Raw genomic sequence first — 26,119 nt, forward strand, 5'->3', positions numbered from 1 at the left:
TTTCCCCACAGGAGGATCTGTTTATGTGTAAACATGCGTGTGAGTGCATGTACAGGTAGTCTTTTTCGGCCATTTTTGAGAAGGGAGGGTATAAAGGTTTGCTTTCTGTATTTTAACTCTCTTCAGCACAAAAATACCCTCTCTGTGTTAAAAGCTATCTGAACATTTTCTGCCTGTGCTCAATTTCAAGAAACTTGATCTACTCCCAAGGGTAAAAAAGTTTTAAGAGGATGGTCTAGGTTATATTTAGATGAGAAGCAGCACAGGCTGACGTGAGCAGAAACACAAGAACAAAGTGAAAATGCTCGACAGTTGATAACAAAAACCTGAGAGTATCTGAGTCGGATTTTTTAATTTTCTTTTCTCTAATTCACATTTCCCTGTACAGAGGAAACATCAAAGCAGCACGTGGCTTTATGTGAACAAAAGGTAAAGATCAGGTGTTTCACCCAACTCTTAGAGGATTTACTGTTGGCTTTGTGGTAATTGAAAAGGAGTCTTCCTACTCCATGCCTCCCTCCCCCTAATCTTAGCCGAATTTTTTTTCCCATACAAATAGGAGCATGCTCAATCCTGTCGGCCTACCAGAAGAGATTAAAAATATTCAGGTGGTCTCTACAGTGCAAAATTTATGTAGAGTTATTTAAAATCAACAAAGGCCAACTCACAGATTGTCAAATAAAGACAACAGCTACATTTAACCTCGTTCTTCCTGGTTTTTCAGCTGTCCCCAGCAGAGGCATCTCTCAACCCACTCAAAAACCCTAAATCCCATTCTAACTCAGTGATTCATCACTTGCTGGCAGACAAACTAAGCAGGGAAAAAGGAGATGAAGACAATGGTAAGGAAAGGTTTGCATTATGTAATGAAACTAAATTCACTTTTTTCTACTTTCACTTCAGTTTGAACAGGCTGAGAAAGTCCCTGGCAAAATAAAATCCACTGCAGCCTCCATGCGAGGTTTCAGGGAGCCTGTTTTTCCCATGATTGAAATGCTGGCAGTATTTTTCATCAGTTTATTTAGAATCATAGAATCATTAAGTTGGAAAAGACCTTTAAGATCATCAAGTTCAACATTAAGACACATAAAGTAACAGTTATTCCTTTCCAACTGTAACTCATTGCTCCAGAAAGAATTTCATCACAGAGAAATCTAAAATTAAAAAACAATCTCTAATTACTTTAGGAAACCCTTGCCCACTTCTCTTTAGAACTTTTAAATATAGCTATCACAATTACCAAAATAAATCAATTTTCAGACCTCGTATTTGCAACTTCTTACCATTGTTTTAATTCTACACTACAGGAATGACTATGTTCACCTAAATCCTGGTAAAAATAAAGTCACTTTGCATCTAAGATGAACTTGCTTTTTAATTCCAGAGCAAGATCTATTTTACAGTACAAGCTATAGGAAATTACTCATCTAACTAGTAAATCCTCCAGCATCCTTGACATCAGACAACCGAATAAGCACTCTTAAAAAATAAAGAAGGTGGCAAAAGGAAATCTCAGGTCATTTCTCTGTAAATTTACACACACATACACATGCAGTGTTCACACTTTGACATTCTGGACATCACCTATAGGAAATCAAACACTTCTGCCAGGATTTTGTAAGTCAGTTTAAATCCCATCTCAACAAGGTACTTCGCCACGTGCCCAGCTTTTAAAAGCGAAACGTCCCGCTGCTCAGTGCCATGTGGTTCGGTACATCGCTGCAGTAAAGCTTTAAAAATAATCACTAACACATGGAACAGTAAGAAATGTGTCAAGCCATTTGACATTACAAAACCGAATAAAAAAAGCACAGAAAAAATTTTTTAGCCCATTAGAACACCTCGACAAGCAGCCTAGAAAAGATCTTTTTCTACTAAAAAAAAGGGGGGGGGGGGGGCACTTCTAAGAGGTTGGGCAGGGCACAAACAAAATCTGGTTTGCTTCCTATGGGATCACACAGCTCCCATGCATATTCAGCTTCTTCCATGACACAGTACAGAAAAATGTTTGCTAATAGATCATTTGTTGTGCACGTTCAAATCAATGAAACTCAGAAATTAAGGCTTCTGGTGGTGGGAAATTCAAGTATCATTCTTGAGGGTTTTTTGCTCTTTCAAGGTGATAAAAAAAACCCCGATGACCCTTTTCCATAACATGGGTAGGGAGTGAGCAATCTCACATTAAGATTCAGAACACAAACTCTTCCTCAAATCCATGCAGGTGATGCCATCTGAGAAAGTGGCTCCCGCAGAAAGCATTCCACATCCACCAGCTTCCCCACCTCAGCCTGGTGAGCAACTTCTGAGAGGCCATAAAATACACCAAATAATGCCCTGCTTCAGAGAATATGGTTTATTTTTAACGTGTTCTTTTTGGTCTTATCTTCTAAATTACTCCTTTGCAGCTTCCATTACATTTCCCCTCCAAAAGGTCTCCAAATATACATTTGAAGCAAAGCTTAGCTGTGATCCAATGCAACAAACGCCGAACCTTTATGAAATAAAGGCTTTTTTCATTTTTTTAAAACAATCTGCAGAGCATCTTTCCTCACAATACTGCCCAGGAAAATCATCTCCATGTAATGGAAGTCGTATTTACTTCACACAGCTCTTTGAAAACCACAAGGGACAAAGCCCAAACTTCTCCTTCGCCACCTTTCTCTGCTCATTTTTCACAGCACCTGAAGGACAGTGCCACACACAAAATTTCTCACAAGTTGTGCAACACCCACGAGTTTCCACAGGCTCCAGCGTTTGTCCCCAAATGTTCACAGGAGCGTGGGTAAGAGACCCATCTCTCTAAGTGAACACAACTTGTTCTGCATTTTCCACCCTGCTAAGTTGAGAGAGAGGATGAGACTTGAGTGACAAAGTTCTTCAAGACATACAATTTCAGCAGAAGTCAGCGTCATAAAGACCTTGATAATTTCACAGCGTCACAAAATCGGCCAATTCCACTTATAATAAAGCCATAAGAGGATCTCCAGTTTGCTAAAACCCCTGAAAAATACTACAGAAATTGCAAGAATTCTTTCTCAGACAATAACAAACTGTCCTTAGTTATTCCAGATAAATCCCACTCTAGAAATGAAAAATATATAGGGAATTTGGTAAATCAATCTGGGGATGACACAGCCAGAATTTACTACTCAGGGTTTGGAGATGCAAATAAATTTCTGCCTGGTCTGGGTATGTCAAACCTGAATCTATTGCACTGTGCGTAGGAGCACCTTACCAGTAAAAAGGGGGCAAGCTAGCTTTCGCTCACCACAGGGTACCAGGGGTTTATATATTCACATTGCTAAACTCAAAGTGTGTTACCAAATAAACAAAAAAGTCCACTTGTGCTTTAAAAGACTTCAAGGCCAGGTGGGATTTTGCTTTAGAAAGTAAAGATATGGTTAAATGTTTATTAATGTCTAACTCATTGCTTAGAAACATGTAAAACTCCTTTCTGATCCTTCAAAATGAAATATACTATCCACCAGATTCCATTACTTGCTCTATTAAATTTAAATTCACTGTATTAGTAAGAAAAAAAAATATCTTTATTTCCTTTTCCTCCCAGAGTATCATCTAGTTTTCCATTACAACTAGAAATTGCCAAGAAAATTAAATGCTAAGGCACAGCAGACACTGCTTATCTTCTGATTAAATCTTAAGACTTTGTTCCAGTAGGATCATACTTAGTCCTCTCAAATTCAGAACAGTATTTCATCCCGTCTCGACATCCCAACAACGACATTTTATAAATATTAAAGAGTTTCTTGGACTCCCTTCTATCCATGCTGCAACGAGCAAAGGAGCACCAGAAGAGATTTTTTTTTTTTTCCCTGCATGGGATTTTTTTTTAATCCTTAAATGTAACCCAGCCTTCTTTCAATTCATCTTCTCTAGGGTTTTTTTGGAGACGTCTGGAAGTCTCACCAATTTTTTTAAGCTGTAGCAAGTGTGAAAATCTTTGACAAAGGGTTGTCTTTAAAGTGTTAAGATCTCGTTGAGAGAGAGGTGTTAGAAATAATAAACAAGCCTTTAAAGCAGCCTAGAAGTTCTTTCAAATATTCTAAAGGCTGGAGAGCAGGTGCAGAGAGAGGCACCAAGACAGGACCTGGATTTCTAAATCCAGGAGGAGAAAACAGTAATTAAAAGTAAATAAAACTCTGCATGGTTCTTTAGACATCAAGGGGGCGGGGAAATCAGAAGAGGAGAAACTAATTTCTGCTCACTTTCACTTCCACACACTCTCTTCAGTGTCAGCCCATCTAACCCTCCCAGAAGGTCCAATGTTCAAGCAGGTAAGATTTTATGAGAATAATTACCTTGATTAGAGAGTTACCAGTAGTAAAATTCCATTCATAGTGATAATCAAATGCTGATTATTTATTATACTGATGTACTTATTTACTTAATGAATATTTTCAATTTTGGAAAAGAACTGGTATGCAAAGGAAACTTTTCCAATTCTGCAAACCCTTTTGAAGAGCAGAGCTCTTCACCAAACAGAGCATAAAAAATTTACGTGTACAATGGCAGCTTCTTGGTTTCCACTCATAGGGTGAATTTGCTTTTAAAAAGCTAAGTATGTGAGAGGCATTTCAACATGAATTTTCAAATTATTAAAAGAAATCCAGTGATTAGCTCTAGCACTCTTTTTTTCCCCTGTATGTAGTTTATAAAGCCACACAAATATAGAACTATCACTGCTATTACAGAACCAAGGACATGGGTGTATTGCTAGGAAATGCATACTTGGACTTACTGGTTTTTTTAAATTCTTCCAAGTCTACGATTTTTGCTGCGAGGCAACAGGGGAAAAAATGGAAAGGCAATACATCAACCTTTCAAATGTTAGCGGTGACAGGGAATGAGAGGAGACTGAACAATACAACCCATCATTTCCCTAAGTATTTTAAAATGTGTCCTGTAAAAAGTAGTTGACCTTAAAATTTGCTTATTCACTCACTTAAGCAAAGAGTTACCCCATTCTCCAAGCAGGCAGGCAGCAGCCGGGGTGTACAAAGCAAGACCTCGTGTCCTTAACATCCCTGCTTTGACTAGCTAGCGCCTTATAGATGCACCATGGAAAATAATTAACAACAGCAACAGCATTCCCCTCGGATCTGTTTCGTGCCAACTTGGCCTTTTTACATTTCACGCCGGTTTACTTCTACATCAACGAATAATGCTTTGCCATGAAACACCTTCTATTTTCACAGCCCAGGCTTACATCTCCTCACCGTGCCTCGGAAAATGACCCGCAAAACCCATGGGATGGTCACTTTGGGTTGGGCGAGAACACCCAGTGACCTTACCTGTCGCTGCTGGTACTGCTGCTGCTGCTGATGGAGTCGCTGCTGGAAGATCTGCTCCTGGATCCGCTGCCACTGGGGGAGCGGGTGGGTCTGGACGCCTGGCTGGCCAGCCTCTGCGGGGACTGGGTCCTGGACTGGGACGAATGTGGCGACCGACTCCTGCTGTGCTGGTAATTCCTCTCTGGCCTTCTGCCTCGTACCTCCCGTGTAATATCATCCCTGTAGATATCCCTGTGTACCACACTGGGCAATGTAAACTGCTCCCGGGCCCTAGGTTCGTAACGGGGGTCGTGAGCATCAAAACGGTTTGGACTTCGACTCCGAGAAGTATAATAGAGCCCGTGTTGTAAAGTCCGCTCTCGAGGATCTCTATAGTAATCCTGATCGTAATGTCTCGTCCGATCAAATCCTCCCGTCCCCCGCTCATGGTGTCCATAGGCACTATGTTCATAAGCACGCTCCCTGTTATCTGAAGCCCTGCGTTTAGGAAGGGGGAAAAATACTTCATCAGAAAGGGGCAAGCACAACTAAAAGCATTTCATGCAAACATTCACATCAGCACTGAACTTATTTTTGCGACTGCTTCTCCACTAAACAGCAAAAACCTATCAAGCGAACACTGACAAACTTAAAAACATTTTACTTGACTCCAAAGTTACATTCGTATACAACAAAGCTGAGCAATAATTTTGTTTTAATCACAGTATCAGGCTTTCATGACCAGCATCTTGCCTGCACAGGAAAAAATACTGCTTTCCAGTGCAGAAACCTCATTTAAGTTGTGTTTGGTTTTCTTCTTTTTCTTTTAAATTCAGTAAACAACAAAAACTTCATGTTTGTGGACATCATAATTAACTTCTTTTTTTCCCCTCCATTTTTGCTAAAGAGCTTCAAAAATTTTTCTGGAATTTTGTAATTACTGGAGCTCTTCTAATTATCCTTCTGCAAAAATGGCATCGCAAATTGGGCTGTAGCCATGAAAGCCTCCGTGCAAAGCATGACCCAGAGGTAAGAAGCTGCTTTCAAAAGGGGTAGCATAGCCCATAGAGAAGACCCAGAAAATTAGGGGTTTTCTTGCTGCTGTTCTAAAGTATTTCATCCTCTTAGAGGGAATTTTGTTTTTATCAGACTGCTACACTTGATTCTCATCAAAGCTGCATACACTAAAAAACCATCTTGATTACTAATGTCAGAATGCTTAAAACTGCAAGGGTGCAGGCCCCTAAAAGACACTAAGACCCTACACAAGGAGTATAAATTAAAGTTTTCAGTAGATGTTTTTGTTTGTTGAGGCTGTTCTTGTTACTGCAATCACAGAATTTATATCTTCACAAGCACACTACTTTCAAGTAGCTATGGTCCATTTTGTTTCAGTATTTCAAAAGTTTTGTGTGTCAACTGAGAAAGGCTCTTTGTTCTAAGACAGTTAGCGTGATCTCTCAAATAAAGAGATAGTAAAACTGACACATAAAGTTAAAAGAACACTGCAAATAGTTTAGTAGTCTAATTTAGACAAGTACCAGGATGGTATGTCTAAGTTACGTCCACAAAATGAAAGATCAAGAATGATTTCATTGAATGTTTAAAAAATACTTGCAAAATTCTAAATATGTCAGGTTAGCCAAAGTTAATTTAAAAATTTAATTATCCATCTTATGAAGGACATTTCAACCTTTTTTTTTTTAAGCCTTCTCTCTCAGATTCTTCCTTCAGAATCAATTATTAGCCACTTCAATCCCCTGAATCCTAATAACCCAATTCTGCCTTGTGCTTCCTCCTCCTCTTCTCCTGCATCACAAGGCTGTCTTCTATTTAAAATGGCAGAAATACTTCAGGTATCTTTTATAAACTGAAAATGGGATTTGAATCTATTTCGATTAGCATCTCAGGAAGTTCCTTCCCTTCCTTCTCCAATGAATCACTAGATCCTTAATCCTCTAAATATATTCATCCTCTGTTGTTAAATTATAACTAATTTTCAAGCTTTCTACAGAGCTAGCTCATGTTTTGCCTGCATTTTTTCTCTCAAACTATATATAAGAAACTACCTAACCAGTGCAACAGAAATGTCATTAACTTATATGTCGGCTTGAAATTCATTGTTGCCTTTCTATTTTCATTATCTCTTGCTTGCAACAATGACATTTTGAAAGATATTTCAGGATCTGGCACGGAAATGTGTCTCTCTCTTTTCCCCCCTTTTGAAGGACCAAGATCAACAATTTTATAAACGATTGCATTTAGCATCCTACAAAGTGTTAATCAGTGAAAGCTGATTTAATGAGGTAAGAGAAAAAGCAGTATTTTCTAGAGGGTTACTGCTATATAGCTGACATAAAAGAACAAAGTCCTTATCCATGAAAAGGACACAGAAGACAGACAGAGGAGCTAGCAGAGCTGAAAATCTAATGGCTACAGTGCTTTTTTGATTTATCTATTAGTACTAAGTACTACTGGAGTTAGTGGAAAGAGAGGGTTTGACTTGGGTTAGGAGAGGGGCTAATATACACAGGGCAGGACATACCAACCTTTTCCAAGTGTGGAAACACGACCTATATTCCCAATTAAATCTAGGGAGAGAATTGTGAACATAACTTCCCCAATTTTGGCCCCTCTTACAGGGGTAATCCACCTTCTTAATGGGCAAGGGTGTCAAATGATATTTTAGATGAACCAACAAGGAAAAAAAAAATCTTAGTGACAAGACAAAAAAAAAAAAATTCCACTGGAAGGAAGTAGTCCCAGACTGAAACCATAACTCTGAAACCCCCAGACTTCTTTCTTGAGACAGTAGGCACTTAAATAGATCCATTATTTTAATTTCCAGCCCTATGTCTGAATCAAGCAGCTGGTAGAAGATCACCCAATGCATGAGGGCATCGCTGCTGGCCAGCAGGCATCCTCTAGCCGCCTTTGTAACCATCCAGCCCAGTCATTTTTCACTGGTGTATCCACAAACTGGTATTAGCACCACGTTCTTAAAACTAAAGTATGTTTAATGTGGAGTAGCAAAGAGCTTTTTAAGAGACTAGATAGTAATCCACTCCCCATGGCTACTGGCGTGTTGACTGTATACCATCCAATAAATTCAAGGCAGTAGTTCTTATCCCAGCATTAAAAAAAAGACACTATAATTTCCAAAATTTAGTAATGTCCATCATCTCTTTTTGCCAATACCATCAGAAAGAATAATCCCAATAACTTGGAAATGATGTAGATCCAAAATGGAAGCATCACAAGCTGCCTTCAGTCTTCTCCATCCAAGCGTTATTTCCATGGCTAAGTGTTGTCTGTAGAATCCAAGGGGCTGCATCATTAAAGTCTACTAGAAATTTTGTGGTGACAATCCAATTAACATACCGACTGCGTACAGTGAGAACTGAGAACTAGGCATCAAGCTTTCACAGAATTTTAGGTTCTAGTATTCCGAAGATACTCCATAGAGAACTTCACCACATGTTGTAGAGTTAAGATAGCTCCATCTGGCAGCAGGGATACATCCGAGCAAGGCCTTAATATTATCCAAGAAATGGAATCATTACTTCTAGAAAAGAGTAACTCCAATATCGATGCTGGCCAAAGGAAATCTTCCATCTTAAAACCACCTTATTTCAAGTGTAGATATCCAACCAGCTGCAGAAAACATCCTCTATGGATCCACAAGGTACCAGCCACTGGGATAGAAATCACTTCCGTTTCCAACCCAAAATAGGAAACATAGATAATTCCCAAAATTTTAAATCCATCTGGGGGCCCTAGATACGAGTTTGTGTTTCTCACCATATCAAATACAAAATACCTGCCTAGAGAAACCTTGGAACTTACCCATCAAGTCTCCGCTCATAACGTCCTTCCCGTGCATGAAGCGATGGTGGGGGGCCGTAAGTGGGCCCCCCCCCACCTCCTCTGAACCCAGAAACCTCTCTACTACGAGATGCTATGGAAACTGTATCATCCAATCCCCGAGCAGCACTGGGAATGGTTCCTGGTTCATTATAATCCGTCCGTAGGTCTCTATCTCCCATTTTGTTGACAGAGTTGTGTGCCTTCTGCGCACTTTTGATGTCCACAAAATCCACAAACGCTGCCACTCCACCTTCTGACCCCCTCTTAGGGAGTATTTTGACACTTTCAACACGTCCATATCTGGAAGAAAGGCAAAGCAGAGCACATATATTACTGCTGGTAGAAAAAGACCGCATTTAACAACATTGCATCCTGCAAAATCAACATCAGTTTCACACCGTTCGCCCTTCCCATATGGCAGGAAAATCAACCTCAAAGCATGGCAGAGGTTGGAAGAACTTTTTTTTCAAGAAGAGGGAAAAGCCATTTGTGGAGGGGAAAAAGCCACTTAAACTTTCCATCATTATATTTAAAACTCCTCTCTTTTGGTTAGCCTACCATGAGATTGCCCTTATAACAGCAACAGCAGCTGAAGAAACAGAAAGGTATTAGCAATTAGAGCAGTCCTTCTCATTTTCAATCTGATGAGCAAGACATAATTAAAACAAAACTGTGTCACAATAAGTAAAAATAAAGACATCCCAACAATTTTCTTAAGAAAAAAATGACCTTGACACAGCAATTCCACTACTCCAATCTATATTTAATCCATTCAGCACTAAAACAAGAGTCTTCGTTCTGATCCTTGTTCCTGATCTCAAACCCATTTATTTACAACAGGCTCGCAGGACACTTTTGAAATGTGGCCGACACAGGCACCCCCGGAGTGGGGTGCTTCTGGGGTTTAACTTTACATCCCCTGCCATGGACCAAGCTGCACAACAGGCATGCATTGAGGAAAGCTGATGGGAACGTGACGCCACCCTACTTAATGTATGTAAAATAATTGCAACACAGGCACTTACGGATGAGTAAATGTCTACATAAAAAAATTTTTACATCAGGTTTTCTCGTGGACACAAACATGTTTGATTTTTTTTTTAACTTGCATCAACTCATAGCAGAAAGGATAAAATGGGAAATATGAACATAGCAACGTTTTAAAACAGCCAAGAACTACAGGTCGCATTTTGGTTGCTCACTCCTCTCGGCCAAGAGATTTTGAGCAAAACAGGTAAGGGCTTTTAACTGCAGTTGTTAATCCACAACAAAAAGGGGTAAAGCATATTTTTGAATGCACTGACAAATGGGAAAGGGACACACAAATAAAAAAACTAATCAAGAAGTCTTTGTAAACTCTATGAAGAATGATTGCAAAAAATTTTCTATTCACAAAGGCAGCACAATGCTGAACAGATCTTAAACAAGAAAAGCTGTTTTCAGCTATACACGTAGGAAAAAGCTAAAACAACTGCCTGTCTGAGAAGCAAATGCTGTCAGAACCTGCATCTGACTCTGTTTTATGCATGGCTTTCCATACACCTTAAAATTCAATTATTGCTGTTGGATGACTAATCCTCAAATACAATTTGAAAACCTGCCTCACTGACTGCTGGCTTCTCACTCCAACCTGACCTACTACACTTTATACATAGTCAGGTTTGGATTTAGATCTCATTTTCTCTCATTTATACTCCACCGAATACAGCGCACTGTCCATTAAGGAATATGTGCGCAAACAAGAGCATCTTTCAAGTCAAAAAGTGCTTCGTTAGGCATAAAATGGCAACGTCGCATATGGCACGCATTCTTGCATCTGAACTGTCCAAACCAGAGCTTGCCACCTTTGTACTCATGGGTACAGCACGGTGACGTTAACTCTCTGGAGTTTCCTAACCTGTGATACCAAACTGATGCAGTGGTTATTTTTTATTCTAATTAAAAACTGCAAGAGGCAAATAATACTGAAGGAAAGACACTTCTGGAAGTCTGCACTCTTCAGAAGCTGGATATGGTTATCTTGCCTCAAAGGCAAGATTTAGAAAGACCGGAAGAGTAGAAGATATGGTTAATAAAATCTGTGCAAGGAAGAAAATGGCCTAATTGGATGTGGCACATGTAAAGAGAGAAGAAACAGGAAAGGAAGAAGGGGGAAGGAAACCAGGAAAGAGCCTATTTGAAAAAATGTTCATGCCATGAATGAACGCGACAAAAAATATGAAAAATAATTAGGTATCCTAGTTAGCATCACCCTTTAACAGGTGTTTCAGTGCCGGTTCTCTACAGACAACAAAGGAAAGAGGTGATAGGACAGAGTGCTTTAACTCTCATACCGATTGAGTTTTTCTTCTAAATAATGTCGTTACAGAAGTGAGTGATTAGAATATGTACTCTCCTTTTGCTCACTGTTTACACATTCAGTTTCTGGCAACACGAGCACATACTTTGTCTACAATCTTCAGGGGTGGGGGGAAAAAAACAGTATCTAAGCATTACTCAAAAAACCTAAAATCCCAATTGACCTTCTGACTGCAGTCACCACAGCCTACTTTGTATGAAGTGCTGCCTGCCAGTTACATCAGAAATGGGCTCTGAAAGACTTCCCACTCACCATCCTGACAATTATTTCCTAATTCTGAAATTGTAACACGTATGTGTTATTGGAACACACACGCAGACAGATCTCAATTATTTTTCTTTTGCTGCGGAAGATCCAGAAATGTGTTTAAATGTTCAAATATTCAAGCTAATGCTGCCCAGAAAGCGCAGAAGATACAGAACATTGACATAATATCCCCCCCATGTACCAACAAATTACCCAGCAAATGCACAACTCTTGCAGATGGAGCTTAATTTTTATATTGGGAAAAGCGTACCTTGGTTGCCATTACTTAAAAAACTATTTAAATTTTTTTTTCTAAATTTGAAATGGATGGGGGAGGCTACTACTGTATTTCACTGCAGCCGAGCTCCTAAATCACTCCACTCGGAAACGGCGCATTTTAATCTGTCAGTTATCCAGATACATAAATATACGCTGCGCTTTGGTGCCCTGCACCATACCCTTGACAAGCCCTGAGGATAATCTGTGACAATCGTCTTTGCTGAAAGCGAGGGAGGCAGACAGGGGGAGGAGAAAGGGAGCAGAAGTGGGGGGATGAAAGAAAACTGAGGAGAGAGCCCTGAGTATTCAAGGACAGCTGCTGGAAGAGGAAGGTTTGCATTTTCCTTGCCCCAACGTGGTCCTGTGATTACACACATCCTTCGGTCCCCCACCGTGAAGATTAATCTGTCTAGTGATCCGACCCAGCCCCACCCGTTGGCGTCTCTCCGAGCTGCTCCCGTCTTGGCAGATGCTGCTGGGAGGAGGACCGCATCGAGGGGAGAGGAGGGGAGATCTGCAGTGCTGCATCACCAGACGGGTTTACTGCAGCAGAATAATACATTACAAGAAAAAAGAAAAGAAAGAAAAAAAAAAAAAAAAAGATGCTTTCTGGAGGGCCAGGCAAAGAGAGGCGGCAATAACGCCGTGTTTCATTACACAGATCACAAGGCAAGATGGAGGCGAACACACTCCAAGGAGCAACCTTTGTCCAGATGCCGAGGGCTGGGAAGAGGGGACAAAAGACAAGGGGAGGCATCGCCACGACCTTTGGTAACGTTCGCAGAGCGGCTCCTCTCAACCTTCACCTCGTATCTTTATACCTGTGCGTCAGCCTTTTCCAAGAAGGCTGTGTTTCGCAATCACTGGCAGACCGAACAGAAAACAAAGAGGCGTGTTCGCTCAGCTTGGAATCCGCAGGCCCTAACAAAAACAAGGCTTTTTAGCGCCTCTTCCCGTCTGCAACTCATGCCGATTAATCATTAGCTCCATATTGTAATGAAGGCGGCCGAGGCCATATTTTGGAGGGGTTTACAGTTCAACCCGAAGCAGAGGAGACGAGGACGTGCGAGAGCTGTTATGTCACCGAGCCCCTCCACCAGCACAGCACGATCACAGCACCCAGCTGTAAACAGAAATCTAGTGGCCTTTTCAGAAAAAAAAGTTGCTCGATAATCACTGCTCGAACAAAGCCACACTAATCCAGCTTTTCAGACAAAGAAAAAGAATTCATAATTTAAGCATTATCGGTTTATTCACTCTAGATCAAAGCACCTCTATATTCAAACAGCTGAAATGTCTCTGGGCTCTTGGCATGGCTGCTCAGCATGTTTCTCTCACTCTCCAGCCCTTCCTCCTCCCCAGCTCTTCCTCCCGTACCAGCAGACAGCGCAGCCGGGTTGGGAAATGCAGTCTCCGCCAATGCAAGGCCAGGCTGGTTCCTCCTCCCCAGGGGCGACGTGTCACCCAGACACAGCCAAAGTCATCCCTCACTCTACAACTTTCCCTACACGGGGGTATCCCCACCCTCAGCACCATTGCCTTTCCATTTCTAATTAACCATTTCATCTTGGGTGCTTACTCCAAACATTCATTTTTCTGCCCAGTCTCTGCTGTTCTCAAGCAAAAGGATTTTAAACAAAGGATGGACTATGAGAAAGCCAGCCAGCAAATGTTTAGTAAGCCAATGTTACCGTTTAGCCACAATATTTTATAAACTGATTAGGATCTTTATAGAATGATATATACATGAAGGGAAAAGGTAGGTAGAAATCAGAGAGATTTGCTTTTTGCATTTAAACTGAACTCCACTTTAAATCATATTACCTTTCTATTTCTCATGTTAAGCTCCCCTTGAGCTTCTGAAGACCATTTCATTACTGCAGAATTCTGCAGGTCAGCTACATCCCGGTGTAAAAAACTTCACCATATTTTTATTCAGAAGCTGGCACAACACTATGCTCCAGATACTTTTAAATGCAAGACACATTGCAAGATAAAAAAATAACGCAGGAGTTTTTCATGCTTGTTTCTGCACCGCTCATTAAGAGCATAATTTGACAAGACCTCCTGATACAGCAGGACATCTGAATATTTTGGATTCACTTGGATTCACTTTGACTAAAGCCAGATATCTTTTAGCCATCTGAAAAGCATGGGTGATTTTTTCCATGCCACGCTCAAACTCCTTCCTCCTCCATTATTATATAAACCAGGCAAGCCCCAGCCTGCATTATTCAGTAAAACGCTCGCACAGCTTGAAGCTTTTCTTGGCCAATCGCATTCCTCTTGCTTTGTTGTTATTTCATAACAAAATAATGTGACCTGAAATAATACTTAACCAGATGTCTGCACCTCTTCTCCTTATTCATAACTCCAAATGAGTCCAAATACCCCATGCTAGGGGCTACTCTGGTCCTGTATTTCCCTCTGTACAAAGCAGATCTGCTCCAGATAGAGGGAAATGCAAGATGTGCAAATACTAAAGCTGCCATAAAGAAGGTTGCCATCGCCAGCTCCGCAGGGGTTTTCAGCCAGGCTGTGGAAGTCTGTTGAACTCCATTAACATCAGTCTCCTGCTATCATGGACATTCATTTCACAGTCTAAGAACTTGGCCCACTGCAACAGCACATGCGTCTACTTCCCACCCATGTAATATGCAAAATAACACGCCAGAAGAGCAGCAAAACCCACTGCACTGCAGTCTTACCAGCAGCAGCAGGACAACAAGCCATGGTGACAGCTATCCTGAAGAAATCCTGCTCTGAGTTAAGCACCAGCTTCTAGTATCACCAACTCACACCATGAACTGCACAGTGAGCGTCTCCCTCCCACACCACCAACAAAAGCAGTGTTTAATATTCACCGCTGTAAAAGCTCCAGCAACACAAAGGGACTTGTGTCTTTACACAGGCATTTGTAAAGAATAAGGCACTGTAACTGATCACAACGACGGTGTTAATATAATAAAAAAATATACCATATAATAGTTGTAACATGCTTGGCGTAAGAAAATTACATACCACCACGTTCCATGCTTCATATTCATTACAGCCACATACTTTACTTGCCACAAAAACTATTTTCATACTTCTAAATATTTTTAGAAAGGGAATTTCATATCAAGAGTGGTCTGAGACAGTATTTCACCACCTTCAGACCTGAGCAGCACAAGTCTTTCGGATTAGACTCTGCTTCAAGTAATGCAGAGTATCAGTTCAGAACCTGACAATATCATCACGTGCCTAGCACGGAAGGAAGACTTGAGAGCTTACAAATATACAAGAATAAGGGAAACTAAACAAAAAGCACTCAAAAATACACAGACTGCATTATTGGGTTTGGGTCCTATCATAAATACAGTAACCGATCTATAGCAGACAGCAAAACCAAAGACAGACCAAAAAGAAGCATGGGCACAGGGCTGGGATGAAAATAACGCAAGTTAATTGAAATGTATCTTGATAGAAACAACAAGCAGAATTCCAGAGTCCTGGAAAACTACACTGAAAATCAACTTCAACAAATGTGGGGAACTGTCACCCCATGAGCCACAATCACTTGTCTCTGTAGGACTGTCACTCAACCCCAGAGAATTTGTCAAACGATATCTCAAATGCTTAACGACAAATATGGCAACGTACACACGGCTGCTGGCCTTCACTAGCAGCTGCGCTTAAGGGAGGTCAAAAGCCGTATTTACTATGAACAACTCAATGCGACATCTTATCACTGAGGGCCTGATCCAAAGCTGGCTGAAGGCAGGTGCCTTCATTCCCAAGGACACCAGAGCATGCTCTGCAAGGGAGCTAGCGCACCAGAACACTCAGGACATCAGAAATCCCTCACATCAATGCACAGGCCTTTCAGTTATATCTTGAAAATTGGCTATTCAGGATTGTGGTGAAAATACTGCAAGTATTTCTCTAATATACATAGGTGCACAAGCCCCTTTGAAAAGCCCGACAGCACCATTTTGTAACACTCCTCCAAACACCTGATCTTCCCCCAATTTTCTCAAGAAATAGGTTTAAGTGACAAAACCCACTGGGACAAGGGTACCAGCACAAAGGCTGCCAGCAATGTATGGAGCACTTCCAGCAGCCTTGAGAGGAGATTCAATGTATGGTATTGGCTCTCCTTATCTCCAGCTGCTACACTGCGTTAAAGACAGCTAAAAATAAAACCAATTAAATGCCTCTCTAATTCTACCTTTCTCAGCACAAAATCATAGAATCATTCGGGTTGGAAAAGACCTTTGAGGCCAACTGTTAACCTAACACTGCCAAGTCCACCACTAAACCATGTCCCTAAGCACCACACCTACATGTCCCCCCTCCAGGGATGGTGACTCAACAACTTCCCTGGGCAGCCTGTTCCAGTGCTTGACAACCCTTTCGGTGAAGAAATTTTTCCTAATATCCAATGTAAAACTCCCCTGGGGCAACCTGAGGCCACCCCTCTTGTCCTATTGCTTGTTACTTGCGAGTAGAGACGGACACCCACCTCACTACAACCTTCTTTCGGGTAGTTGTAGAGAGCGATAAGTTCTCCCCTCAGCCTCCTTTTCTCCAGGCTAAACATCCCCAGTTTCCTCAGCCACTCCTTGTTAAGACTTGTGCTCTAGACCCTTCACCAGCTTTGTTGCTCTTTTTTGGACACACTCCAGCACCTAAATGTCTTTCTTGTAGTGAGGGGCCCAAAACTGAACACAGTATTCGAGGTGCGGCCTCACCAGTGCCAAGTACAGGGCAACAATCACTGCCCTAGTCCTGCTGGCCACATTATTTCTGATACAAGCCAGGATGCTGTTGGCCTTCCTGGCCACACGGACAGCTCACACACAGCCAGCTGTCAACCAACAACCCAAGGTTCTTTTCTGCCAGGCAGCTTTCCAGCCACTCTGCCCCAAGCCTGTAGCGTTGCATGGAGCTGTTGTGACCCAAGTGCAAGACCCAGCACTGAGCCTTGCTGAATCTCACACAGTTGGTCTCAGCCCATCAATCCAGCCCATCCAGATCCCTCTGTAGAGCCTTCCTACCCTCGAACAGATCAACACTCCCACCCAGCTTGGTGTTGTCTGCAAACTTACTGAAGGTGCACTCGATCCCCTTGTCCAGATGACTGATAAAGATATTAAACAGAACTGGGCCCAATACTGAGCCCTGGGGAACACCACTTGTGACTGGCCACCAACTGGATTTAACTCCATTCACCACCACTCTTTGGGCTCAGTCATGCAGCCACTTTTTTACCCAACAAAGAGTACACCTGTCCGAGCCATGAGCAGCCAGTTTCTCCAGGAGAATACTGTGGGAAATGGTGTCAAAGGCTTTACTACAGTCTAGGTAGACAACATCCACAGCCTTTCCCTCATCCACTGAGCAGGTCACCTTGTCATAGGAGATCAGGTTAGTCAAGCAGGACCTGCCTTTCATAAACCCATGCTGACTAGGCCTTATCACCTGGTTGTCCTGTACGTGCCATGTGATGGCACTCAAGATGATCTGCTCCATACCCTTCCCCAGCACCGAGGTCAGACTGACAGGCCTGTAGTTCCCCCTATCTTCCTTCCGGCCCTTCTTGTAGATGGGTGTCACATTTGCTAACCTCCAGTCAACTGGGACCTCCCCAGTTAGCCAGGACTGCTGATAAATGATGGAAAGCGGCTTGGTGAGCACTTCCACCAGCTCCCTCAGTACCCTTGGGCAGATCCTATCTGGCCCCACAGGCTGGTGTATGTCTAAGTGGTGTAGCAGGTCGCTAACCATTTCCCCTTGGGTTACAGGGGCTTCATTCTGCTCCCTGTCTTCCAGCTCAGAGGGCTAGGTACCCCAAGAACAACTGATCTTACTATTAAAGACTGAGGCAAAGGCGACATTAAGTACCTCAGCTTTTCCTCAGCCTTTGTCACTATGTTTCCCCCCTGCATCCAATAAAGGATGGAGAGTCTCAGCCCTCCTTTTGTTGCTGATGTATTTATAGAAACATTTTTCATTGTCTTTTATGGCAGTAGCCAAATTAAGTTCTAGTTGGGCTTTGGCCCTTCTAATTTTCTCCCTGCATAACCTCGCAACATCCTTGTAGTCCTCCTGAGTTGCCTGCCCCTTCTTCCAAAGGTTATAAACTCTCTTTTTTTCCCCTAAGTTCCACCTAAAGCTCTATGTTTAGCCAGGCCAGTGGTCTTCCCCCACAGCCCATCTTTCGGCACCAGGGGAGTGCCTGCTCCTGCACCTTGAATATTTCCTTCTTTAACAATGTCCAGCCTTCCTGGATTCCTTTGCCCTTCAGGACTGCCTCTCAAGGGACTCTGTCAACCACACCCCTAAACAGGCCAAAGGCTGACCTCTGGAAATCCAAGGTGGCAGTTTGATCCCCCTCCTTACTTCTGCAAGAATCAAAAACTCTGCCATTTTGTGATTGCTATGCCCAAGATGGCCTCCAACCATCACATCACCCACAAGACCTTCTCTGTTTGCAAACAAGAGGTCCAGCAGGACCCCTTCCCTAGTTGGCTCGCTTTCCAGCTGTGTCAGGAAGGTCTCTTCCACACACTCCATGAACCTCCTAGACTGTTTCCTCTGCTGAACTGTAGTTCCAGCAGACATCTGGTAAGTTGAAGTTCCCCATCAGAACAAGGGCAAGTGATTATGAGATCTCTCCCAGCAGCTTTATAGAATATTTTGTCTGCCTCTTTGTCCTGGTTGGGTGGTCTATAACAGACTCTCACCATGATATCTGCCTTGATATCCTTCCCACTGATTCTTACCCATAAACACTCAACCCTATTGTCACCATCATTAAGCTCTAGACAATCAAAACACTCCCTAACATACAGGGCTATCCCACTGCCTCTCCTTCCTTGCCTATCCCTCCTAAAGAGTTTATAGCCATCCATTGTAGCACTCCAGTTGTGCGAGTCATCCCACCATGTTTCCATGATGGCAACTACATCACGGTTTTCCTGTTGCACAATGGCTTCCAGCTCCTCCTGTCTGTTGCCCAGACTGTGAGCATTGGTGTTAGACAAACTGCTGTAGATAAACTGCTGTTTCTGTAACGATAAGCCATCGTGAGCAGCCAGGGTAGCATTCTGGATGATCATGAGTAGGAAAGCTCATCAGTGAGCAATAAATCCACACAATGTAAGGCTGTGAAAACCTTTACCTTCCCAAAGCCAGGCAAAATAAAAGCTCCTCATATCACAACAAGTGCTGGTTTTCAAGCCATACCGAGAACAGACCTTGTGACAGCAATGATTCAGAAACATGCCCTAATTACTGAGCTCCCATAATTTTCTAGATTGCAATCTGAGATGCTTTAAAACCTGTTTAGAGCCATCTCTATTGGCCCTGCAACCTTTGGGGGGAGAAAATCAACAATCTTCAGGGCATTCTCTGAAACCCTCCTCTTAGCAATAAACATCTTCAGGGAAACCTCAAAATTCAGCAGCAGAAACCATCAACCAGGTTACAGAGCTCAGTCAGACTGCTTACATGACTGGGGTGAGTCCTCAACACGATGCTCCTAACTCTCCCCTCCTGCCCCACTGCCCAAATTACTCAAACCCAAACCACTCTTAGACTTTGCAGCTCCCTTTAGCCCCCAACAGCACTCAACAGGAAATCTCCCAACTCCGACTACAAATGGGGGTTTTGTTAATGAGATACAGCACGTGTTACTGCCACGCACTGAAAACAGCTAGGGCTTTGTCTACACTCGTAATCCCTCCCTAAGAGATGACAAAGTAGGAAATTAAAAAGCTAGCATAGGCACATTCACTGATACTTCTGATGCCTCTGTTATTTAAGAGCAACATGCTTGACATATCAGATATTCCAGTAGATAACTCTGTGCTGAAATAAGCGCTCGCTTCTTGCTTTACAGCTCAGCTAAATGCTCCATTTTAAGACACAAAGTAAGAGTGATTCCCAATTAAGACATTTTATTTATATCTTTATTGCAAAGTCACCGTTTGGATACTGCTGAGGTATTAATATACAAATGAAATTATTATGTACCACCAGAGAGGGAAGAAACAGAATATTTAAAACCGTTGATTCATGGTTGCTACTGTCAGTAGCAACTACTTCTTCCAACAGTCAACACAGCAGGAAATTCTTCTGCAACCCCCATAACAAAAAATTTTGCCACGGATAAGCTGTTCTAGTGCATACGCATCAGGTGAAACTTGAATATAGATACACCCATTCCTTGAGATATAGATTGGTTCCACTGCAACACCCCCACAACATGAAATAGCATTCAAAAGGAGTCCTAGCAACATTTCAACCTGGCGAAGATGACAGAAGGGGAGATGAACCCATGCTTTGGGCACTGGGATTACATGAAGCTGTAAAAATAAAAAAAAAAAAAAAAGCCTCAGCTTGTCCTCAGCAACATCTAGCTGGTCTGTATTTAATATCCTTGCCCAAGTCAGCAGTTCCGCTGCCTGCAACGTCAGGCGAACCCAGCATTGCATCAGACCGTCCGCAGGCTGCAGTCAGAAGGCAAATCTTGACCGAACTGTAATGAAGGGCTTAACACAAAATTACCAAGTTAAAGCTGCCTAAATGTAGCTGAACGATACAAGTTCCTCATTTGCACAGCCACCTCAGCCAGCAAGAAAAGAGGCAGAAGCTCTGTTATTAAGAAACTTTTCCTAGTTGTCACTTCTGCGCAATTAAGGAAAAGCATGCAAGCATCCATAGCAGTGCTTATTAGTATATACATTATTAAAAAAAAAAGAAATCAAAGTGACTTTGTGAGCAGAAATAATGAAGACTCATTTCTTATGGATGCACGTCTTGAGGACGAATTCTCCAGCGTCCAATAACTTCCAGTTCCCACTGCAGCTTTTCCCACGGTCAGGAACACCTCTCTCCCATGTGGATTCTTTAATGTCTAATAAGAGTTGCACTCTCACTGCAGCTTTTCTCTCCATGGGGCCACTAATCAGGTCTCTCTCCTCTATTAAAACCGCTTGTTTTCATGAAACTCAAAGGAACATTGTATCTCTGAGACTGCAAGTACCCCCTTCACAATGAACTATAGCTGAAATAGGCTAATGGGTTCAAAATTGATTAAAGATATATATGCATGGCAAGATCACATCAATCTTGCTCTCCAAGCAGATGAGAATAAACATGACTATTTGTTGAAGCCTGAAAAGATTAGAAAAAATTGGTAGAAACTCTGCATGTTCAGCTGTGTTGTATCAAGTATGATGCACTGTGATTCTTTATCCTCCAACCTACACAGATGCGCAGTATCACGTTCCTACATGCTAGACACAGAGCTGCTGAATTCCATCTCCAGGGCATTTTTTTCTTCCAGCTTAAAGCACAATCTGCAGGTTTGCTTCAAAAATACTGGTGGCAATAGGCTACATTAAATGCTTTCTGCGCAGCAATTGCTCAACCCTGTTCTTTTGTGTGACCGATTTTAGGATTTGTTTGGATTTGATTTTAAGAATGCACTGCATCACAACTGTAGGGGAATCTCTTGATTAATCAAGTTTTTCATTCTTACATGAAAGGGTAACTCCCCATCTCAGTTTTACTTCTCCAAGCCCTGCTTTGCATGTATTCGGCAGCAGATGGAGGAAAATGCAGAGTCATAACATTATGGTCTCCTTGCCATGCTGCAGAGTACTTTAAGTACGTATGATCTTAAGGCTTCATAAGTCTTGGTGCTCACTGGTTCATACTTCTCCAGTCAAACACATACTTCATAACCTCTTCTCCAAGGTTTTCTATGTTTTCCAGAAAATGCTATTTCAGAAGAAAATAAAAGTTTATCTGTCCACAGTCTCTTAGACCACCCCAAGTGACAGGATTGCTCTTCCTCCTTGAATCACAACTTGGTTTGAATGAGTGACCGGCTTCAATTCAGCCAATAGGTTCAACAACTTGAAATTAATTTCCAATACAAAGCAGCCATGGATCCAAGGGCGCGGTCAAGCTGCCAACCTCAAAAGCTCACCTACTCCTAAAAGGTTCCAATCTTGAAAACAGGGAGGAAAAAAGTCCCATCACCTTGAAAAAGAAGTCAGTTTCCAGCCTCCTGCACAAAGCCCTGTATTTAAGCTGGCCACTCCCGTACTGCCACACCAGCCAGTCAGCCAAATACAGATGTGCAAATGTTACTGCGTTGGTTCGTGACTCACCACTACCATCACCTTGGAGAAAGTGCTTGTTCCTGTGACTAAACCAACTGGCAGCACAATACTCAAATACTCAGCATAAGCCAGGTGTCAGCCCAAGGAAACCATATTCCCTGCTGACAAGCGCCGGTAAGAGCCAGGCACACACTCAGGTGTTTTGTCTGCAGTGACTACCTGCGCTCCAGGCGCTTTCTTCATAGGCGAGAGCTTAAAACTTTCCACAACTGAGCTCCTTAGCCAGCCAGATTTTAATGGCTTTTGATGCAACTCAAAGTCAAGGTTTTGCAAAGCCAAGCTGAAAACAGGCTAGCTTGAATTTCATTGCAATTACAGGTGAGGTTTCTCACCTTGGTTGTACGAGCTTACCTAAAACAGGTTTCATCATACCAAAGAATTCAGCAGACCCTTATCTCGAGGTGTATGTGTGCTACCAGACTAACAGGGCTCCTCCTGCAGTTTAAGGATATAGCCAGATACACCGTACCATCCGCAACACAACCGGGTACCTCACCATAACCACCAAGAAAGCTGCTTCCTAATTTTATGCCGTTTTGGTGATCAACTTCACCTTTAAATGCTTGTTTTCAAAAATGAGTCTGACACAAGCTAGGCAAGAGCATGAATTGCCAGCACAACCAAGGGACTGTAACCTCTGAATGGATGTAGAGGAAGAGATGCTTCCTGAGCTCAGCTGCTGCCAAAAAACAGCATATCTCACTGTACCCACAACCAGCGTATCATCTACAACATCAGTGTTGAAGCCATTTTTATTTTTTATGACGTGGCAAAGCTTCCCTGCTACTAATACTTCCAACAAGTTGGTTTAGAGTTAAGAAAAAGACCAAAAGTTTATTTAGACTTTGATTACAATGAGGTTACTGTGCCGATCCTTAGCTGTCTAGATGCGTGTTTAGCTGGCTTTCCAAAAGCAGTGTCTTCACACATACAAGCACAGATCCCCTGGAATTAAATCAGATGTTGATTACGTATACAAGGGAGATACTTATCCATCCTGAGCTTTTATTCTCCTCACAGTTAGGATGCTAATGAGGCCGGAAGACTTTTTTCCTCCAAAGACGACTACTTTAAACATACAACTTGGCAATTTATTTTTCTTATTTTGCCCTCTTAACCATTACAGGTCACCCACAGCTGCCACAGAAAGCCTAAATAGGGAACATTTAAATAAGCCTCTATGCGCTTTTTGGCAGCCATCACTATTAATGAGGACAGGAGATATTCACACCAGTGGCAAGAGCAGATGGACCACAGCTCGGTGCTTTGTGCCGCGCGGAAGCAGCGAGCATCTCACCAAAGACGTGTACACCGCAGTTGGGGAAGTCTGCAACAGGGACATTAAGTTCCTCTCAATGAAGCCCATGGACAGAAAACACAATGTCATGGTTTAACCCCAGCCAGCAACTAAGAACCAGGCAGCCACTCGCTCACTTCGCCCCCCACCCAGTGGGATGGGGAGAAAATCAGGAAAAGAAGTAAAACTCAGGGGTTGAGATAAGAATGGTTTAATAGAACAGAAAAGAAGAAACTAGTAATGGTAATAACAGCACTAATAAAATGACAACAGTAATAATAAAAGGATTGGAATATACAAATGATGCACAGTGCAATAGCTCACCACCCACTGATCGACGCCCAGTTAGTCCCCAAGCGGTGATCCCCCGCCCCCACTCCCCCCAGTTTATATACCAGATGTGACGTCACATGGTATGGAATACCCCGTTGACCACTTTGGGTCAGCTGCCCTGGCTGTGTCCCCTCCCAACTTCTTGTGCCTCTCCAGCCTTCTTGCTGGCTGGGCATGAGAAGCTGAAAAATCCTTGACTTTCGACTAAACACTACTTAGCAACAACTGAAAACATCAGTGTTATCAACATTCTTCTCATACCTAGCTCAAAAACATAGCACTGTACCAGCTACTAGGAAGACAATTAACTCTATCCCAGCTGAAACCAGGACACACAACCAGCTCAGTTTTGTACCTGGAGAAAAACTGAAGGCAATTCACCACTTTAAAAAAAAAAAAAAAAATTACAATCTGGCAATAGTCTTTTTATTGAGCTAAAATATCATTTCAAACTCAGCTCTGATTGGGCACCTGACCACCTTCGTGACAAGAACTTGATTTGAAGCCAGCTCTGATATCCTACCACATCAGGGGATATAACAAAACACAGGCAATCTCTTCTATTTGGATAGAGGGATATTCAAGAGGAACGCACACCCAAGTTAGCACTGTCTCCATCTATAGAAAGAGCCATCGGTATCCAACAGACAGCAGTGCCGATCATCTATTCACACTCCTTCCAGAGATGTTTGGACTTATCTGGCTTTTCAGTGTTGAGATGAGAGCACGTTCAGGGTATTTTGATCAGATTTGGAAGCTCACGCTTCAGATCTAAGTGTGCTTAAAAAAAGAAGTACTTTCAATTTTAAGTTGCTAAGCTTAATTAAAAAGAGGAAGAGAAAGGAAGCAAAAAAGAAAAAAAGCTCCCTTTTGTTCTTAAAAGATGCCCTAGTCTTTAAACAGAAAGCGGTCATTAAGACAGATTGCTGCTCTTCTCCCACGATTAGTTTGTCTGAGCGGAAAATTGATGTTCCTTTCACATCCGAATTCTGCTGCATTCTCACCCAAGTCACCATGAACATTTGGACCTCAGACAAGGCATGAATATACAAATTACAGTACAGAGCCAGCCACATGCAATGCTACAGGACACGCTTCCAAAAAATCCGCCCTGAGAAGGATGTTGTTTCAACTGAATTCAGAGACACAGCCTTCATATTCAATCTATCCTGCTAACAGATCAGATTGCAGCAGGCCCTGGAATATATCCTTGTGTATTTATGAAAAGTCTGTAACAATGTTTATTCTTTTACTAAAGGATGTTATCTTCACACTGCAGGATTTTACAGATTGCACCGGACGATTACAGAGTGTTAGTAGGTTAAACAATAACGATGGAAATGCAGAAACCAAAGCAGTTGCTGTGTTCTATTCATCGTACAGAAGCCTTGATCACATCTTAATATATTACTGCAGAACAGCATTTGAGACGTTTTTTTCAGAATTGAGGAGACCAGAGCTGCCATTACTCACCAGGCAGACAGAAAGATGAAACCTCCTGCGTTACCTCCACTTGTACAATCACCAGGTGGGAAACACTACTGACTTGTTAGCTTGGGCAAAGAAAAAAAAGCAGCTTTTGTCTGATTTTCATTAACTGTTCAAGTAGTCTTCAGAACACTACAAAGACTCATGCAAAGGTAAGCCGCGAGGCTGGTTGTACACTGTGAATTTCCATCTTCAGGCTCGTATTCCTCCCACGAGATTTCTCAATTGGCATGCCGAAGATGCAGCTAAACTCAAAATCTTATTATGGAAAGTAATCATATTTTCTAGTTTATTCCTCAGTTCATTGTTTAGGAATGTTTGCCCTTGCAGTCTTTGGTTTCAGGGCGTTCTCAGACCTCAGCAAGTTCACTGAACTTAATAAAAAACACAAGCAAAATATCTCACAAGTGCTTATTTTTGGTAGCTACCAAAACCAGAACTTATCCACCCCACTAGCAGCTTAACAACTTACACCCTGGTTGCCAGCAACTCTCACAAAACCTTCAGTAGTCTAAAACCAGCCGAGAAGGGTGACCCTCAGTTTTACCCCTTCCCAAACATCTTCAGAAGACTTTATTTTGATATTTGTTATTTCTCAGGTGCATCTTCATGAGCAGAAGGCATCTCCTCCTCTTTTTCACAAGCTGACAACAGTGTGAAACCACCACAACAGCAAGACAGCCTGCAGTTGCAACACATCAGCTCATGAAAACAAAACTCCCAAGGAGCCCCACGTTCATCCTGACTCACCGACTCGTCCAAAATCTGCAACCTGCCCTCC

The 26,119-nt window shown here is 42.2% G+C and overlaps 1 protein-coding gene across 5 annotated transcripts in view; it reads right to left on the bottom strand.

Annotated features, from left to right (window-relative positions):
- Positions 1–26,119, bottom strand: part of SPEN (spen family transcriptional repressor) — a 72,681-nt gene that overhangs the window by 40,124 nt on the left and 6,438 nt on the right. For 4 of the 5 annotated variants that reach the window (XM_049804577.1, XM_049804482.1, XM_049804302.1 and 1 more), the window contains exons 2-3: positions 9,138–9,458; positions 5,313–5,789 (exon numbers count right to left, since the gene is read on the bottom strand). In XM_049804577.1, coding sequence (XP_049660534.1) covers positions 5,313–5,789; positions 9,138–9,458 — 798 coding nt within the window. The other variant, XM_049804389.1, reaches the window with a different exon arrangement.

This window comes from Accipiter gentilis, chromosome 1 (genome assembly GCF_929443795.1).
Source record: "Accipiter gentilis chromosome 1, bAccGen1.1, whole genome shotgun sequence".
In the NCBI taxonomy this organism is placed as follows: domain Eukaryota; kingdom Metazoa; phylum Chordata; class Aves; order Accipitriformes; family Accipitridae; genus Astur; species Astur gentilis.